At 49.6% G+C, this 20,694-nt stretch overlaps 1 protein-coding gene across 1 annotated transcript; it reads left to right on the top strand.

Annotated features, from left to right (window-relative positions):
• Nucleotides 1–9,609: 9,609 nt before the first annotated feature.
• On the top strand, nucleotides 9,610–10,569 carry LOC309447950 (olfactory receptor 14J1-like; the record flags this gene model as incomplete). The annotated part of the gene is made up of 1 exon (XM_082069094.1): nucleotides 9,610–10,569. The coding sequence occupies one exon, from the start codon at nucleotides 9,610–9,612 to the stop codon at nucleotides 10,567–10,569; it is 960 nt and encodes a 319-aa protein (XP_081925220.1).
• Between the last annotated feature and the right edge of the window lie 10,125 nt (nucleotides 10,570–20,694).

The following is a 20,694-nucleotide window of genomic DNA, read 5'->3' on the forward strand; positions in this document are numbered from 1 at the left end:
TTCCTTTCTGCTCATGTCCAGCCTGGACCTCCCCAGCTGCGCTTTGGCCATTATTTCTTTCTCATGCTCTTTCCCACTATGCAGAAACCTCCACCATCTCTGAAACCGCCCTTCAAGCCCTCTCAGGCTACTCCTGCACTGCTGCAGCCTCCCCAGCGCTGCTGGGCCAAAGCAGCCCAGGTCCCTCAGCACCCCACACCATGTGCACAAGGTGCTGAACCTGCCTTGGCACAGCCCTGCACTCTCCAGTTCCTCCCTGCTGCTCCAAACTGGGAAGCCGCACACTGGCACACACCCGTGTGTGTGGGTCACACCAGTGCTGAACCGAATGGGATGAGAACTGCAGGTGTCTGGGTCCCCACGCTCCTCCTCATGCAGCCCCGTGTGCAGCTGCCTTGTTCATGGTGAGCGTGCACCACGGGCTGGTGTGGGGACCTTGGAGTGCCCAGGCCCTTCTCCTCAGGGTCACTGCTCAGCGTGTCAGCTCCCGCCCTGTCCTGATGGATGGGGTTGTTCTCCCTCCCTGATACAGAACTGGGCACTTCATCTTGTCAAAATTCAGCACTTTCTGTTGGGTGAATGCCAGATTTTCTCAAGGTCTGGACTCTCCCTGGCCTGAATCTCCATTTGCTCACCTGTTAATGTTTGCATGCAGTCGGCTTATCCTGATAAGGATTTCTCTCCCAAGATAACAGTATGAGGAGTTACAGGACACTGCAAATACTACCTTCCTGAGAAACTGTGGGGTCTTGTGCATCTGATACTCATAATGTCAGAGGTCTGTAGTAAGAGGAGAAGTTTCTCTTCAAGTGGTAGAGCAGCAGGAATGCGTGGAGCTCTGCCTGGGGCCATGTCCTCATGGCAGACCTGAGATATCCCAATATCTGCAAGGAACTGGCCATCCAGGAGGGTTTGGAACCCATTGACAACATCTTCCTGACACGGGTGACTGAGGAGTCAGTGGGGTGAGGTGCCCTGTGGGACTTCACACTTACAAACCAGAAAGAGCTGGTCAGGATGGAACAGTCAGGGATGGGAAAGTGGAGCTGAGGCTCCTGGGAGATGAGAACAAGGCCAAGAGCAGGATTTCAGGAGAGCAGGATTTGGCTGCTGAGGGACCTGCTTGGGTCCTGTGCGATATGACCTTGGTCTCTGCACAGCTTTTCTCTCCCATTTCCTCCCTCCTCTCTCCCACCTGCTGTTGTGCAGCGCTTTTTACCCTTTCTCAAATACAATATCCCAGAGGTGCTGCCAACGTCACTGAATGGCTCAGATTTGGCAAGGACTGGGTCCATCTTGGAACAGCTGAAATCAGCTCTGTCTGATGTTGGTCAAACTCCTGTTGTCTTCTCAGAGCGGTGACAACTGTAGCACAACCACACTCAACCCCAGTTCCAAGACTTTGCCATGTAAGCCCAATACAGGGTGACAACATGTTGTGTGCTACATATTACTTGATGATGGAGAAGAAATGGATCTTCTGTCAGCAACTCGAGCAACTCACCAGTGAATGAGTACGTTCCTATGGGGAACTGTAATTGCCCTGACATTCACTGGTCAGGCAGAGCTGCAGCTGCCAACATTCACTGGTCAGGCAGAGCTGCAGCTGCCAACAGTCCAAAGGATCTTGGGCCAACTGCTTAACATGTCTGCCTGATGGGCCAACAAGGGTGATGCTCACCTGGATCTGGAACTGGCAAACAAGGAAACCCAGGTGAGGGATGTGAACATCAGTGTCCACCTTGGCTGTCATAAGCAGGACACAGAGGGGTCCCAGGCACCAGAGGGGAGGGAGGAAGGCCAGCAGCAGAGCACAGGCTGGTGGGCTCCAGAGGAGAAGACTTTGACATACTGGGGGATGGTGGGCAAAGTGGTTACATCGAAGTAGATCTGAAGGGTGAAGGAGCTCAGGAAATCTGATAATCCTTACAGGACAGGCTGCTCCAAGCACAAGAATGATCTCTCCAAGTACCCATGAACAGAAGCATTTATCTCGTTAGGCTGCTCCTCTGCACTGATGGAGCTGCAGGGCACAAAGGCAGCACACAGGAGGTGGGAGCAGGGGAAGCTGCAAAGGAGGAATTTAGAAACCTTGTCCATGGATGTGGGGATGATGCCAAAGCTGCCCTGGACTTGATACCTGCACGGGAAGGGCAGCAAGATGAGCTGGCAGAGCTTCACTTGCAGTAAAAGAATAGACAGGATGAACGTGGGACTGCTGCTGAATTTCATAAGAGTAGAATCAGACAGGACTGAGGTTCTTCATGGCTTCTTTGCCTCCATCTTCACCAGCAAGGTCTCCTGGGACTTTGTTCCTGAAGGCAGGAGTCTGGAGAACACCCAACAGTGGATGGGGCTCAAGTCAGGGGTGACCTGAGCAAACTCAGACACCGTTACAGAACAGGAGATGGGTCACTTGACCAGCTCCTGAACACAAGTATCACTGTGCTGTGGCACCTGAGATTGCCAGGAACACCCACGTCTTGGTCCAGAGGAGTGTGACTCCTCTTGAGGTGTCCTGGCCTGTCTCCTCACTCACATGGTGATTTAGTTACGCACTTTTCTGACATGTTCAGTCTTTATCAGGAGATGCAACACATCAGTATGAACTGGAGGCTGCTGATGCCACCTGTTCTGGAAAGGGAGGGAAGGGTGAGCAGGGAAGGGAATAGAAGAAATTTGGCTTTATTGCTATTTATTGTGGAAATGCTTTCCGTTTGGCTGTTCCTGAAATCTCTCTAATCATCCACACCAGCCTTGAAGCCTTTAGGAAAATGATGCACAGAGCATTGGCTTGTAAGAGCATTTTAGATGTTAGTGAGCCCTCTGCTGCCATGATCCTGAACTGCAGATACTGAAACAATGAACAAACCTCTAATGAAGTGAAAGGCAGAAGCAAACCCCAAGTTTCTGTTATGTCAGCCCTTGATGCTTGTTCATCACCAGAATGACTGAGCCCTGACCCCTGGGACCTGGTAGATTTTTCTCCAATGTTTTTCAAGGCTTTTCCTGTGGTCAGTGTCAGTGTTTTGTGTTTTGGTTGTGGGTCTTATGTCAAGTGCTGTTGCTTTAACTGCAAGGCTCTGGATTTCTGTGGAGTTGGAAATGCCTGTGAGTTCCTCACAACTCATCCAGCTTCTTTCATACACCTGGCAATGGTCACCAGTCACCTCAATGTCCCAGTCCAACACTTGCTCGAATCCTCTATTTGGATCCATACCCATCACTCCAGGAGGTTCATGCATCCACCAGGGTCATGGATGATTCCTGAGGACCATCCAAGTGTGGGCAGTGTAAGAGATGAGCAGAGCAGGGTCAGCTCATGGGCCATGACTGAGCACAGCCACCCCAGCAGCAGCCGTTCCCCATCTCCCAGGCACAGCCATGCCCACAGCATGGAAATGGCACTGCCATACATGATTAGCCCAAGAGAGTCCTTTCTTCCTTTCATATTCCCAGGAAAACCTTCCTCCTGTTCCTCCTCCACCTGCAGACATCAACTGCTTTCCATTTCTGGGCTCAGACATGGCTGGAAGGGTTCACTGAAGCCATCAGCCATCTCAGTCCTTCTCCCTGACATGCCCTGACCCTCTCCCACACCTACAATGGCCAATCACGGCTGATCAGGCCTCCTGCTCTTCAGAAGAGGCCTCGAGCTTCTTGGTTCTTCCTGGTGCTTATTATGAACTTCCTCGCTCTCTCCAGAGTTCACAGTGAGCTTTCTTGTCCATAACAGCCCTTTATGACCATGTCTCACTAAATGGTTGTGTTTTTATGATCATTTGTGCAGAAAGGGCAGTCACAGGACAGCACCCAATATGTCAAAACTGATGCCGAGTGAAATGCCGTAAAGCCCCGATGAGTTCCTCTGTGTCTGTGTCTCTCCTGGAAGGAGTCTGTCCCGAGAAGGGGATCCAGCTCCTGCCACTCTCTGCAGAGGCACATGAGCAGTGTCCATCACCTGGGGACACAAAGGGTGACTTTTGCCAGACCACCCGTCATCTGAACCACTTAGATGTGTGCTTGTGGATGAGGTATGGAGCCTTATAGTGCAAATACCTATTTGATTGCCATTGCCAGAGGGGCTACCACAGATGCAGTTTAATATTTTAGAAATATGTAAATATAAGCATATACGACTGACATTCCTAGACAAATTACACAAACACTTGAAGGATTATTCATGCCTTTTAACATGATTATCCTCAGAAGGCCACCAGCTTTGCATCTCAGGAAATGGGATCCAGAGTCCAAGGGCAGGATGGTTTGGGCTCTGTGCTGGGATCTGGAAACTGAAACGTGCTCCCATCTCCCAGCCCCCTGCCCTCCTCAGTGAGGGTGTGAGACATTCTGCAGCGAGGGCTGAACTCACAGCCATGACCAGTATCTTATGTCCAACTGCAGCCAATGGTGTCCTGCCAGCTCAGGATTGGAGCTTCCATTGCTGGAGGTGTTTAAAAGACATGGAGATGTGGCACTTAGATATATGGTTTAGTGGTGGACTGGGCAGTGTTTGATTTATGGTTGGACTCCAGGTTCTTAAGGGTCTTTTCCAGCCTAAATGATTCTCTGATTCTCTGATTTGGGTTGAAACCATTTCAATCCCATCACCTCCAGGTTCCCTCAGAGGCAGCTGTTGTGTGGCACAACTGTCCTGGCTCTCCAGGCAGGTTGGGCACTGGGTTGGTGTCTGCATTGGCAGTTTTCCCCTTCCTGGGGTAAAAGGCTGTTGAGCAGAGACAGTTGTAGAGATTTGGGTCACAGGGGTTTGCAGCAATCCTGTCAAACTCTGAGCAGGATGAGCTTTGGAGCCCAGGAAAAATGGAGATGGGCTGAAGGGTGTTTGTGAACAGTGGTGCTGTCACTAGTAACAGTAACAGGGAACTCCTTCTTCTCACTGATGATGATGATGACTTAAATCTCTTTAATTTCAGTCCTAACAGTCATTCTTGCTTTTCCAATCATCTACTACACCTCAGCAGTTTTGTCTTGAAAGAATTTCTTAGAACAATGCTTTTTCTCTCACTTCTTTTTGTTTTAATCATTTAAAGAGTACACCTGTTGGACAGAATTACCCCCAAATTGTGCTTCTTTCATCATTTTTCTACCTTTCAATTATTTCTATTGTGGTGTGATGTGGAGGTTGCATAGGAAAATAGTCTCTTTCTGAGACAAAGAAGGCCAAGGAATAGATCCCAGGTCAGTGCAAAGGCCCAAAGGAAGCCAGAATCTTTATGTGTGTGCACTGACACACACTGTCACCTGCATTTCCAGTCTCTGCAGTCCCCACCGTGCAGCAGAGTCTGGAGTTCTGAGCTCCCTTCATCTGCCCTGTGTGTCACGTGTAAAATGGAACTACCCCAGTCCAATGGCTGGTTTGGATTCTCTTCACAGCCTGAAGCACCACATGGGTCAGGAGACAAGCCAGGATACCCAACCAGGACTCACATATCCTTCACATAGATTTTAGGTGTTCCCTGGCATCTCAGCAGACATGTCACGCTGATATCTGGGTGCAAGGAGCTGGTCAAGTGCCTCGTTTTCATTTCTATAATGATGGATTTGTGTCTGGCTGATGTGCAGACTCTGTACATGGATGCTGACACCTCTTGAACAACCTGCTCTGATAGGGTTAACAACACAGGCTGTTCTTCCTGGAGAGGCATTATGACAGCAAAAAAGAAGATCTTGGCTCAGGGCAAAAGATGGAAATGGATGGAAAAGTTGTGGTCAGGACTGTTTGGGGTACTTGTAAAGCAGCCCTGCACCTCATGTGAATTACTTCTGTGGTCTGGGAGAACCTGAGAGCTTTCCCTAAATTGAAAACATGAAGGGGAAGGAAGGACAGTGTCATTCAGGCTCAAAGGGAGCTCAGGAGGTGTCTTGACCAACCTCCTGCTCACAGCAGGGTCAGACCAGATTGCTCAGGGCTTGATCCAAACACATCTTGGTCACTTTCTGGGACAGAGTGAGTGCGCACTCCTGGGAAACAGCTTCCAGTGCTGGACTGTCCTCAAGACTGGAAAGTTTCTCCCTTTCTACAGCACCTTTCCAAGCCCAACCATCCAGATTGTTTTCACCCATCTACTTACACACTAACACAGACCATAATATCCTACCTTGGGCACAAGAATATTGTGGGGAATGATGCCAAATGCCTTGCTGACCTCCAGGTAACAGACCGTCAATGTTTTCCCAATGTCCATAACCCTGTCCTTTCCTCACAGAAAGCAAAGAGGATGGACAGGCACAACCTGCCCTGGGCAAACCCTGTCACCTTCTCTTCCAGACACCCAGAAATGGGGTCCCAGTGGCCATGCTCTGGGGCACAGCCCTTAGTTCCCCTGCTCACCCATTGGCCATTTTGAAAAGTGCACACACTGTGTGAGAGCTGCCAGTGGTCAGGGAGTCCCCCCAGTCTCCATGAGCTTTCCAAGATGGTGGAGAGTGGCCTCACTGTGACATGGTCCTGCTGTCCCATCTCCTGGGTCTGCCCCTGCTGTCCCATAGACTGGAGAGGATTGTGTTAGTTCCAGTGACCCCTGACTTGATCCCCATCCAGTGCTGCTTCTTCTGCCTCCAGTCAAAGAGGCCTGGGAGACCTTGCTGCAAGAGGGCACAAGTATTTTCACCTCTTTCTCTTATTAAGTTCATCAGTGACCACACAGTATCTTTGTTTGTCCTTTAACTGTTTCTGCAGTAGTAGCAGCTCACTATGGGGCCCTTGAATTTCCTTCCAGGTCTAGACTGAGTTCTGATCTGGACTGTTGCTGTGCTTGGCGGCTGCTGTCCTTGCAGACCAGATGAACTCACTTCTGCCACCCTGCCTGGCAGTTCATTCCATCCGTGTCACAGCTCTGTCTGCAGCACTGACAGCTCCAGCTCCCCAGTCAGGTCCCTGGCTGAGGACATTGCCTCACATCTGGGCTGAGCCACCCCAGCTGTGGCGCCAGCCCAGCTCTGACCTGCCACAAGAAACCTGGTACCAAGTGTCCAAGAGCCCATGTGTGCAAAGGATTTGCTGCAGAGTGCAGACATGACATGGCCAGAGATTGATGAATGTCTCTCTAGACCGAGGAGTATAAAACCAGAACAAAATGCCTAAAGTCATTCAACTGACGATATTCCTCCCCTTGTTTGGAGAAATTAGATAGTTTGCTGTAATATTCCTGGTGTCCTGTCTAATGATGGGACAAGAAAATATGATTCTCATACCGATTTATTTTTTAAAATGAAAAATACAATGTGGGAAGAAGTGTCTCTGAAGAAGAGAGTGAATCAACATCACTGATTACTTCAACTTCGAAGTTGTGCCTCTGGAGCCCCAGGGACACCTGGAGGAGCCCAGAGGGGACAGAGAAAGGGACATCATGGGCTGCTCCTGTGCTGCTGAGCTGGGCTGGGCTCCTGGACACAGGGAGCTCACGGCAGCGGCAGCGCTGCAGAGAGACAGCTCTGCCCAGGAGCAGCTCCTCTGCACACGCAGCAGGGCTGAGGGCTCTGCCTGCAGCACCGAGGGCACAGGAGACAGGCACAGAGAGATTAAAGGCAATGTGGGGTGGTTGGTTGCTGAGGATTCAATGAGACAAATCACAGTTCTAACAAGGTAAGTCTCTGGGTGTAGGACAATGCAGCTGCATTTCCTGGAGGGAGACCCTAAGCTGGTACATTCCATGATTTACAGGATCTGTCAGGTCTCTCTCACAGTATCTCTGTTGTGGAGGAGAAGAACACACTCCAGAGCAGGGCTTCCCTGCTGCACTGTCAGAGGGACAAGGAATGACGACAACTTGTGCTGAGGGTGACTGCAGGGGGAGCACCCAGGGGTGCCCAGGGCTGTCCTGCAGAGCAGGGTCCCTGCACCCCAGGGCTGTGCCGGGCAGGGACTCTGCCGCCTGCCAGGGTCAGCGCTCAGCCTGCCCGGGAGATCCCAGCTACACTGAGGGGAGAAGATGTGGTGGAAGGAGCAAACCCTATCGGGCAGGAAAGGTGCTTCTGTGGTGGAGAGGGTGCTGTGTGGGTCAGGGCTGCTCACAGCTCCAGATCAACCCCGGAATATTTACAACAAGAGGTTTCAAGGAGAAAATCAAGAGAAGGAGTATTTTAAAGTCAAGGAACTTCCCTGAGTCCTTGTTTTCAGTCTCCTACTCTTGGGGAATGTTTGGGGATAAATGCAAAAGGAGTTGTTATTTTTAAACAAATGTTTGAAAACTGCAACTGTGTGATCAGTGGGGCTTCAAGAGAATCCTCTCATGCCTTCAGCCACTCCTCCTATGCAGGAACAGCATCACCTTTGCTGGACACCTTATACTTAGTCTGACCTGTCCTGTTTTCCAGCCTGCAGACAGGAAGATGCCCCCAGGCAGTGCCCTGTGAACAGGCAGGATCTGTAGGGCCAGGGGGAGGGCACAGAGGGTGGGATGGTCTGTGAGCACTGACAGGGAACAGACATGGACAGGGAAACACCTCCCAGGGGGAGAAACTCCAGGCAGCAGGGAAATGATTAGAAATGAGAGGAAACTGAACCCGGAATGGTTATGGGAGGGAGAACAGAGAAAAGTCCCTGTGACCCCCTGCAGTGCAGATCCCTCCTGTGAGCAGCCCCCTGGCCTCCTCTCCCCCCCAGCAAAGCCTCTGCCCTCAGGGCCGGGGGCTCCAAGGCATGAAGCAGCTCCTGTGCAGCCAGAGCTGCAGTTCCTCTGCAGAGCACAGGGGCTGAGAGCAGCTGCCCGGCAGTGTTGGTGTCTGGGAGGTGGCTGCACAGCTGGGGAAGGGTGACGCTGTCTGAGTGCCCGGCTGCCTCTGCCCTGGCCTCTCTCACACCCACCCTCACCGCATTGTCCTTCTTGCTCCCCTGCTCTGGGTCCCTGCTGTTGGGATCTTGTTCTTGCTGTCAGGCTCTCTGGGGATGGCAGTTTCAGCTGCAGAGTCACAGCCTGATCTTGTGGGTCCTTTCCTGCAGGTGTGTCCATGGGCACACGTGTCCCAGCTTTGCTCTGACCTGTGGGCTGTGGGCAATGCAGTCTCTGGGGCTGGGGAATGAGCTGAGTCTCCCGGAATCAAATGCCATCAGCTGTCTTTACTATTGCCTTGAGGTTTCCTTCCAAGCTCTGAGCTTCCCTCCTGGATGCAAACTTGTCTTACAGCATCTTTGTTTTATCTGAAAGCCCCATGGAGAAGCAAAGAGATGCTGTGCAGAGAAAATAAAGTTGGGTAAAGCTGGGTAAAGCTCCTGTGCTTTAGGAGTCTTGGCTGTCCTTGGCCAAACATGGGGTGCTCAGTCCTTAGGAAAGGTGATACATGTTGTGGCTCCATCTGAAAAGCTGAACCCCAGTTCTGTCCCCTGCCCCCTGTTCCCATGCCCCCTGCTGCAGAGCAGGGCTGACTCCTCGGCAGCCAGCGGGCACAGGCCCTGCTCCTCACGGCACCTCCAGCCAGCACCACCCAGGGCTCAGACACCGAGCTGGAGGAAGGTCTGGAAAAGGACAAGAAGGTGTTGTAGAGGGGAGGGTGTGTGAGAAATGGCTTTGATTTTGCTCAGAGAAGTCACTGATAACTTGTCACTGTCTTTTCCTCCTATGACAGGTTTCCCATGACCATCAGCAGCAAATGTCCAACAGCAGCTCCATCACCCAGTTCCTCCTCCTGCCGTTCACAGACACGCGGGAGCTGCAGCTCCTGCACTTTTGGCTCTTCCTGGGCATCTACCTGGCTGCCCTCCTGGGCAACGGCCTCATCATCACCACCATAGCCTGGGACCAGCACCTGCACACCCCCATGTACTTCTTCCTGCTCAACCTCGCCCTCCTCGACCTGGGCTGCATCTCCACCACTGTCCCCAAATCCATGGGCAACTCCCTCTGGGACAACAGGGTCATTTCATACTCAGGATGTGCTGCACAGCTCTTTTCCTTTGCCTTCTTGATCACAGCAGAGTATTCTCTCCTCACCGTCATGTCCTACGACCGCTACGTTGCCATCTGCAAACCCCTGCACTACGGGACCCTCCTGGGCAGCAGAGCTTGTGTCCACATGGCAGCAGCTGCCTGGGCCACTGGGTTTCTCACTGCTCTGCTGCACACGGCCAATACATTTTCACTGCCCCTGTGCAAGGGCAATGCCCTGGGCCAGTTCTTCTGTGAAATCCCCCAGATCCTCAAGCTCTCCTGCTCACACTCCTACCTCAGGGAACTTGGGTTGCTTGTGGTTGTTGTATTAGTAGCGTTTGGCTGCTTTGTGTTCATTGTGGTGTCCTATGTGCAGATCTTGAGGGCCGTGCTGAGGATCCCCTCTGAGCAGGGACGGCACAAAGCCTTTTCCACCTGCCTCCCTCACCTGGCCGTGGTGTCCTTGTTTTTGACCACTGCAATATTTAACAATCTGAAGCCCCCCTCCATCTCCTCCCCATCTCTTGACCTGGTGGTGTCTGTTCTGTACTCAGTGGTGCCTCCCGCAGTGAACCCCCTCATCTACAGCATGAGGAACCAGGAGCTCAAGGAGTCCATTAGGAAAGTGATTTCATGGGTGTTTGTCAATACTGATCAGCTTTCCATCACTGTCCACAAATGATGTGTATTTGTATCCCAATGCAGGCCTGTACCTTGTTTTATCCCTTTTACTTTGTTAGCATTACCCATATTGTTATTTATGGTTTTTATGTTTGTATATAATTTTTTGTGTTTAGCTGACTATTCTGTAAAATGTACCCATTATTAATATTTTTAAAACACGTGAAACCTGTATAACTGTTTTCCTAACACTGTGTCAGAGCTTGGTCTCCCATAGCATCTCCGTAATAAAATGACATCTCCTCTGTGCAGTTCCTCAATATTTGGTTGTTGTTCTAAAGCTGATCTCAACAACAGACCCAGGAATTTCACTCAAAAGGGCCTGATGTCAAAGCTCGTTGTCACGTTGGTAGCCGATAGACAACTGAGTTGTGGTTTAAGACACAACCCTTGTTGTCTGTTGACAGTGGAGAAGGGGAGTGGTCATGACATACAGTCAGACTGGGCTGTCCCAGAGCATGATGGGGCAGAGGACAATCCTCCAGGAGAGGAATCTGGAGCTGCCCGGAGAGCCCATGAGATACACAAGTACCTGTGTGCCTGAGGTGGGCAGTGACTGGAGCCCACAGAGTGAGACATGGCCCAAGGTGGACTCAACCCATGGCAAAGCACTAAATCCAGGTATCTGCAGGGAAACAAAGATGGAAACAACCCGCCCCACACAGACCCATTCCAACAGGCAACAGCACCTTCACAGTCACCACACCAACAGCAGCACTTACACAACCATGAGCAACAGTACTGACCGTGCCCTGTTCCTCCTCTCAGACTGAGCTGGTGTGGAGGTTGCACGAGTGGTCTGCACATCCTGGGTAGAACTTACCTGCAGTTTCACACACCCCTGTGGTCCCTCCAGTGTGGACCTGGGGTTTGGGTCAACGCAGACTCAGAGACATTGCCCACTTGGCCATTCCAGCCTCAGGTCTCTTCATATCCTGGTGTCTCCTCTTCCTTGCGAGCCTCACTTAGACCTGACCAAGAGAGCGTGTGCATACATTTACACCCAAACACACACACAACAGTGAACCCACTCACACAGTAAATAGCCAGGAACAGAGTTTAAGAAATATTGTAGTTTAACCCTGGTCATCAGCTCAGCACCACACTGTTGCTGTGGCAGGATGAGGGGAAGATCTTAAAAGTAAAAGAAAACTTGAGGGTTGAGATAAAGACAGTTTAATAGGCAAAGCAAAAGCTGTGTGCGCAATCAAAGAAAAATAAGGAATCTATCCCCTGCTTTGCATTGGCAGGTGGGTGTTCAGCCATCTCCAGAAAATCAGGGCTCCATCACACAGAGCAGTTACTTGGGAAGACAAACGCCATCACTCTGAGTGTTCCCCCCTCACTTTCTCTCCCAGACTTTGTTGCTGAGCATGACTTCATGTGGTACAGAAGATCCCTTTGGTCAGCTGGGGACTCTATGGTCTCCATAGAGACCCATAGAGATCTATAGAGTCCCATAGAGATCATAGGGACCATAGAGACCCATAGAGACCATAGAGACCCACAGAGACCCACAGAGACCATAGAGACCCAGAGAGACCATAGAGACCCAGAGAGACCATAGAGACCATAGTGACCCATAGAGACCACAGAGACCATAGAGTCCCATAGAGAAAACAGAGACCCATAGAGATCCACAGAGTCCATAGAGACCCATAGAGACCACAGAGACCATAGAGTCCCCAGCTGTCTGCTCTCAGTTTCTTGGCCCCCCCCAGCCTGCTCTCACTTCTCAGCGTGAGAAGCAGAAAAGGCCTTGACTGTGCAAGCACCGCCCAGCACTGACTGAAACATGGGGTGTGATCAACACTGTTTCCATCACAGATTGAAAACACAGCCTCATACAAGTTGCTATGAAGATAATTAACTCTACCCCAGCTGAAACCAGTCTAACAAGCAGGACAGACCATGGTGATCAGGCAGGGGGGTTGGCCAGAGCAGCACTGACCAGCCACCTCCCCTCGGGCAGCTGGTCACTTGAATCCCTCTCCTCCCCGCTCTTCCACAAGCTGCTTCTTCCACGATCCACCTTGATCCCTCCCTTTCTCTGCTCCAGTCTCCTCACCAATTCATAACCATCATCAGTTACTTTTTCCCCAATGGGCTCAGGTTTCCTCCACTTGCACTCAAATTTGATAGTTTGGATTCCATTGCCTTGGTCCTCTGGTCCCTTCTCACGTCCCTCACTTTCTCATGCACGTCCCACAGTTTCCCATGACACGTACAGGTGGCTTCACCCAGGGCAGGGCCTCACCAGGGGCACAGTCATTTGTCTGCAGCCTTCCCATCTGGCATCCTTGATGACTTCATGATACCTGCCTACCTCTGGCCAATCACCTTGCTGTCATGAGGTGACCTCACAAGTGATAATGCATCCATGTTGGCTTTGCCTACATGTACCCCCAGGTCACCACAACAGAAGTGGCATCACAACCCACCTCTAGCTGTGTCATCTGGCATCCTTGATGACCTCATCATACCCGCCTACCTCTGGCCAATCACATTGCTGTCATGAGGTGACCTCACAAGTGATAATCCCGCCATGTTGGCTTGGCCTACATCTACCCCATGTATCTGCAATAGAAGTGGCATCACCACCCACCTCCAGCCGTGTCATCTCCCACTTCTCCTGCATCTCCCGTCTTCCAGGCTCTCAGCACTGCTGGGTGTGTTCTCCAGCATCCAGGTGACATCACTAGGCCTGACTCACCACGTGCCCAGTTGGGTTGTTCTCAAAGATGTGACTTCAAAATCTCCCTCCCTCCCATGACGCCTCACCTTGCATCATCCTCTTCTGGCACCAGGGGTCACCTCACAGCCAACCTCCAGACACTTCCCCTGCACCTGCCTCTCCTTTTTCCCACCCAGCACTGTCATTTCTGCTGGGCAGGCAGCACCGTGCTCCCCATGGGGACTGCAGAGCCCTGGTGGGACAGCTCAGTGGTGGGAGGGCAGCCAGGGGTGGTCAGGGCTCCTCGGGAAGGCAGGTGGTGGATGAGGAGCTGGAGATGAGCTCTGTGCAGAGGGGAGCCTGGTGTGCACAGACCTTGCCCTGGAGGAAGCTTCATGGCCACAGGTCCTCGAGTATGTAAGAAATGCAGTTGTGATTCGTGCTGAGATGTTTCATGTTTACAGATACAACCAAATGAGACTTGGGCTCTGAACCTGGAAAGAGGAAAAGGTGGGTAAGTTCTATGTGAGGAGTTCTGAAACTTGTTTATGAGGTTATATTGACAGAGGGAGCTAACGTTTTCAGGGTTCACCAACCACATAATAAGGGCCTGCTAACGAACTAACACTTGAAGGCACATGATGAGTATCTAGTTGAGAGCTGTATGTAGCCAGTTGTGTTAAGAAAAACCAGAACCTCATCGAGTGCCGAGATCAGAAGTTTTGCAGCACCAGCTGTAACCTTGAGGAGACAAGACAGCCAAGAGCTACAGCAAAAGGGGGCCAGGCTGGTTTCGGTCGACTTGGCAACTTGGGAGACCCATAGAGACCACAGAGACCATAGTGACCCATAGAGACCACAGAAACTATAGAGACCCATAGAGACCATAGAGCCCATAGTGACCCATAGAGACCACAGAGACCATAGAGACCAGAGAGACCATAGAGACCACAGAGACCATAGAGACCATAGTGACCCATAGAGACCACAGAGACCATAGAGTCCCATAGAGACCATAGAGACCACAGAGACCATAGATCCCATAGTGACCCATAGAGACCACAGAGACCATAGAGATCACAGAGACCATAGACTCCCATAGGGAAAACAGAGACCCATAGAGATCCGTAGAGTCCCATAAAGACCCATAGAGACCACAGAGACCATAGAGTCCCATAGAGATCACAGAGACCCATAGAGACCACAGAGACCATAGAGACCATAGAGACCCATAGAGACCCATAGAGACCAGAGAGACCATAGAGACCACAGAGACCATAGAGACCCATAGAGACCACAGAGACCAGAGAGACCATAGAGACCCACAGAGACCCATAGAGACCAGAGAGACCATAGAGTCCCATAGAGATCCGTAGAGTCCTATAAAGACCCATGGAGACCCCTCCTCAAAGCCACCAAGTGCCACTGCACAGGCACAACAGGGGAGGGTCAAGGAGGAGACTGGAAATGGTTCTCTGAGACTCATTTTAATGAGAAGCGGGAAAGGTTATGGATACGTACAGGCGTTCCTGGGGTCATTATGAATATGTAACACCTTACTGTCCTGGAGAACAAACAGGCTGTGAGTTCCTGTTCAGCGGCGATGTCCTCAGAGCCCAGGAAGAAACCAACCTGATGGCCAGGGAGTCCAGCAGGGCCTGGCAAGAGGTCAGCGTGGATGAACAGGGACCCCCTGACTTAGGACATCAAACAGCAGAAGGATGTGCAGGGAGGCTGGAGGGGAACAGGCTGCCCAGGGACAGACAGACAGACAGACACCTGGCCTGGGGGTGCAGGGATGGAGCCAGCAAAGCCAACGCTGAGCAGTGGCTGAAATGGCCGTGCAAGGGGAGGGCACCCAGGAGGGCTTCTCCAAAGATATGGGCAGCACAAGGAAGGCGGCTGAGGGCACCCTGGTCCCAGTGGCAAGTGGGGCAGGGGATGGGTGACAAAGACAGTATCAAAACAACAATTTCTCTGAAGAAAGATTCTTCTTTGGAGAGTGCTGGTAGGAAATATAACTGGACACACTTATACATTTTACTATATATTTACCAACACATAAATATAATTTTTTCTTTACGATCACATAGAAAGACAGACAACACAGGTCTGTTGAGATCACTGTCAACATGGCCATCTAAAAAGAGAGCAGCTCAGTTAACCTTTTTATCCCTCTTTCCTCCATCAGTCAAGAGTGGCCAACAGCTTCCAGCATGACTCACTGTGTGCCAAGGGTAAAAAGTGGCACTGACAGCCCATGGCTGTGCATTCTTTGGTGCCTTCGGCTCTGAAAGACACAAGGATTATCTTTCTTAATGTTGTAGGGTTTGGTAGGAGAGAAATCTAGAGAATATTTCTTAAAAATGGAGGGAAAAAGAAACCAGTTGAAAGATGTAGAGTGAAGGAAATGTGTTCTTGCAACTTTAAAATCAAACACTGTTGTTGTTGTAATTCTCCCTTCTTTCTTTTGAATACTTTCAATATCAGTGTTTCCCATGAGATCAAAATGACACTTTTCAGGATGTGCATTAAGAACAAGAGGAGAACTTCTGATCCTCCACTAGATTTGCCTTCTCAGCACTCTCTCTGTTATCTGTGCATCTCATCTCCCTCATCCTCCAGGTATTTCCTCCTGCCCTGACTAAACTGACCATGTCTGAAGTCCCATTTCCAGCAGCTGATCTGCACACAACACTTGCCATTGCTCTCTGGGTTTCCCTTCCTCTTACTGTTTGATCACTCAGACACTTGTCAACAACCCAGTTGCTGCTTTCAGCTTCAAGGAGTTAAAAGCTTCCTTGTCTTTCAGTAGTCTGTCTAATTCTGTCTTTAGCCAACTCTTTTATTGTGTTTATTTTATGATTTCCTTTCTGTCTAAAACATTTCTTGCATGGTTCTGCCTTGGAGAAGGTGAACCTCAGTGGTGGCAGCTTGTCCTTGGTGTACAGTTGAGGAGTGTGTTTACTTTTAATCATGAACCTTATCAGTTCTATCTTGTTTGTTCAAGGGTAAAGCAAAGTCCCTCTTTGCTGTGAGCACTTGGGTCTGCAAGGAGAGCAGGTGGGAGCTGGTGCAAAGGAGCTGGCACATCCAGCTGCAGATGCAGTGAAGTCTGGGGTGAGGAAAAGGGATGCAAGGCCCAGGGGGCCCATGAGAGAAACGATGGGGTTGGGGAGGTGAGGAGCAATGTTGTCCACACGGTGTGAGACCTCAAGGGACAGCTTCTCCAGCCAGTCCAGACCTCCTTAGGAGAGACCCTGGATCAGCATCAGATAATGCTGCAGTCACCTTCTCGCCAAACTGAAAAATACTAAACTATACCCTTTAACCAAAAAAAGGCATTTTTATAAGAAGGTTTTTGAAATCTTTGTCCATAACTACACTAGGACACTTCTCTAATTGGCAGTACAGGACTAAAAGGAAATTACAAGAAGAGACATGGTTTGTTAGAGCTTTCTTGAGTGTAATGTGCCCCATGGTGCATTTGGTGCTGAGTCCTTGAACATTGCTCAGGTGCTGAGAGGAGACTGCACAAACCTTTCCAGAAGTCAAAGCCAGAAGAAAAAAGTACTAAGTTCCTTGAAGTATTAATGAGTTCCACTGAGGGCAAGTACCAGCAAAGCCTCCCCAGGGACTCGCTACGGCAGAGAATTGGAGGCCATGATGGCAGATAAACAAAGGGAAACGTGCAGGCAGCTGAGGTGCTGAGAAAACCCTGGTGTAGTTGGGTGAAGCAGAGAGGCCAAGGCCTGACCCCCAGCCCCTGGGAAGGCAGATCCTGTCCCTCACACATTGCTCAGGGCTCTTCCTGGGGCAGGGGATGTGGGCTGTGTGGTGTGAGTGAAGGACAATGGGGTGACAGTTCCCAGCCTTACTGGGGTGTGCAGGAGGCCATGAGGTGCCCCAGTGCCTGAGGACAACACGTCTCCTCACAGGCCTTGGTGGCAGAGGCGATGGCCATAGCCAAGGGGACAAAGACTTGGGTTCTCTTGGTGACATCCAGCCTTGCCAGTGCCCTTTGCCATCTCCACCACAGGTTGTCCTACACTGTCCCACAGCTGCTGCTGTTTCCCTGCAGGCTGTAGACACCCATCTCGCTTCCTCCCCTTGCTCTCACCCTGGTATTTCCATACATTGACTGATGTGTCTCCACTCTCATGCTGTTCCTGGAAACACAATTACATGGACTGATCTCCTGCTCCTTCTGGATGATTTCTCGTACCACAGCACTGCCCTTTGAGTGACATTTCCTCCTCCTCATGTCCAGTCTCCACCTGTTAGTAACAGCACCAGTTTTACAAAATGTTCCTGGAAGGATGAATCAGTTTTGTAAACTGTCCCTGAGAGGATGTTCAAGCATATCGTGTTCGAGTACACTCCTATCTTAACAACCTAGCTTTTATCTTAGCCTAAATACGTATAGAGTGAGGACACTGCACATGATCAAAATAGTTCCAAGATGTAGCAATTGATGTTATAATCAATATTGAGTAACCATTACGTATCTTAATGAATATATGAATATGTATGTGAATGGACTGTATAAATACTGTGTAACTTAAACTGACCAGCGAAGCCAGCTTTGGGTGCGAACCCCTGGTTTCCCAGCGCTGAAATAAAGCACCGCATATAACTACGCCCGTGGTTATGTGTCCTGATTGCTAACATTTTGGCGACCCAGATGGGACATCGTGGGCTGCGAGGCGGATCGCGTCTCGATCCTCCTCCGGCTAGCACCGAGGTATTCTTGGGGAGTGCATCGGACGCAACCGACCCTCTGCTGCTCACAACGGACCTCTGACTGGTAAGAAGGTGCTTTATCTGGATTAGTGGGTACCCACCTGGTCTGGTAGCCTGCTGGTCAGGCATCTGGTAGCCTGCCGGTCAGACGCGGCGAAAGCCACGCTCGGTTGAGCAGGGAGCTCCCGGGGTATTGCCTGGGCAGCCGTCCGTCAGACAGAGGGAAACCTCTGCAGGCTCGGCATCTGGTCTGGTTATTTGTGCGCACCTGGTCTGGTTATTTGTGCTGCTCAGCACCTGGTCTGTAGTTCTGGTGATTTAATCTGTATTTACTGTTGAAACCGGTGATTTATTTGATCCTGTTTACTGTTGTTCTGGTAAAGTTACCTGTGTTATCTTTCTGTGTTAGTTATCTGTATCCTTCTGTGTTTATATGTCCAATTCAAACGTATCGCCATCAAATTGCTTTCTGAAACATTAGAAGGAGGCTGGGTTTGGACAGTTTATGCATAAAAAGAAGTGTAATTGTGATCTGTTTGCATATTTGAACTCGGTATTTGGTTTGTGTGTCTGAGCTCAGTATTTTAGTTTGTATGTTTATATTTGGTACCAAAAGAATTTGTTTGGGGAAATAATTACAAAATAAGAACCGGTTCCGTTACTAAAGTGCCACCTTGCTCCCCTTCAGATGCATCTGTACACATGAAAGTAAATTGAGTTAGCTGTATTGCAGTTAGTGTTGTTCTGTGGATAGACTGATTTGGATCTAAAATTAATGTCAGGGATTGATGCTTAATATGCTGTTTATTGACATCTGTAAGAAGTTACAAAAGGTAGGAGATGAGAGATGTAACTATTGTTCAGCTAACTGGAATTACATATAAAGTTTATAATCGCAGGAATTAAATGAAGAGAGAAAAGGGCAAAAGGAGTCTAAACCTGTGCCCGGCAGCTTCTCCTTGATAAACTGCGGAGGAAAAAAAAAAAAAAAAATGGTGAAAAGCTGACTGTCTGCTAAAGCGGTGAAAAGGGGGGGAAAAGGGGGGGGAGCGGCGGCTGCTAGAGTTGGAGCTACAGCTCCTCTCCTCCGGGCTCGCCGCCCGCGGGGGATGAAGCAGGGGCGGGATCACCAAACGTAATAGCACCCCTGCGGCAGGCAGTAGGTGTGGGGGTAACCAGTCTATGTAAAAGTTCCGTTTTCGCCAGGGGATTTAGTAATCTGAAAACAATCGGCTGGTCCTTATTGGGAAAATCCAGATAAGGTTGCAATAATTAAGATGATAATTAAAATGCAGAATCCTGATTGGGATGATTTACAAGTGATTTTGGATACATTAATGGACCCTACAGAAAAGATATGGTTATAGAGGTTGCGAGGGATAAAGTGAGATAAGATATTCGGAATGGGAAAGTAGAGGCTAACGTTGATGAGAACTTTCCAAAAGAAGATCCCCGATGGAATTATAATACAGGAGGTGGGTTATGCCGTCTCCGGAGGTATCAGGATTGTTTTTTGATTAGCGTTCAAACTGCTATGCCGAAGCAAATGAATTGATCAAAATTGTATAATGTGATGCAGGAAAAGAATGAGTCTCCCTCGGCCTTTTAGAAAGATTAAAAGAAGCTGCCAAAACCGGGATGTAAAATTTTTGGTAGACACAGGGGCTACGTAGTCTGTACTGAATTCCTTACAGGGGACGGTAGGTCACAGAGCTACAACAACTGTTGGTGCCACAGGGAAGGAGGAAGTACGGCCATTCCTACAACCCTTGGATTTGTGTTTTGGAGAAAAGGAACTAACCCACAAGTTCTTATATGTTCCAGACTGTCCAGTTTGCCTCTTAGGACGGGAATTATTGACCAAATTGGATGCTGTAATAACATTTGAGGATGGAAACCTGGTAATGAAAATTCCGGAATCTAAGGTAGGACAAATTCTGTTATTAAAAGAAAACCTGGTAGTGAAAATACCGCAAGCAGTGGAGGAGGCTGTGATTCCTATGGTATGGGAGACTGACATACCTGGGAAATCAAAAACAGCCCAGCCTGTAAAAGTGGAACTGAAGGAAGATGCCAAGACAGTACAGTTGAGGCAGTACCCACTGAAACTAGAAGCTAGGTTAGGAATAGTACCTCTAATTGAAAATTCTTGAAATATGGTATTCTAGAGGAATGTGAATCAGAATATAATACTCCAATTTTTCCAGTAAAGAAACCTGATGGTAGTTATCGATTAGGCCAAGATTTGCGGGCTGTAAACCAGATCACTAAGGACATTTATCCGGTAGTTGCAAATCCATATACCTTGTTAACATCTGTGAAAGAGAAATATAAATGGTTTACTGTACTTGATCTAAAAGATGCCTTCTTCTGCATACCCCTTGACCATGAAAGCAAAAAGCTATTTGCCTTTGAATGGGAAAATCCACACAATGGGAGGAAAACTCAGTTAACCTGGACACGCCTTCCACAGGGGTTCAAGAATAGCCCAACCATCTTTGGAAATCAACTAGCCAAGGAACTCGAGGAATGGACTACAAAAGGTCATATCATGATCCCTCGACAATGGTATTTGTTGCTACAATATGTAGATGATATTCTGATTGCGACTGAGACGCAAGGACTCTGCATCCAGGTAACAATTGAAATATTGAACCAATTGGGAATGAACGGTACAAAGTATGGAAAAATAAAGCTCAGATTGCATCC

Source organism: Streptopelia decaocto (assembly GCF_964273445.1).
Source record: "Streptopelia decaocto genome assembly, chromosome: 19".
Classification (NCBI taxonomy): Eukaryota; Metazoa; Chordata; class Aves; order Columbiformes; family Columbidae; genus Streptopelia; species Streptopelia decaocto.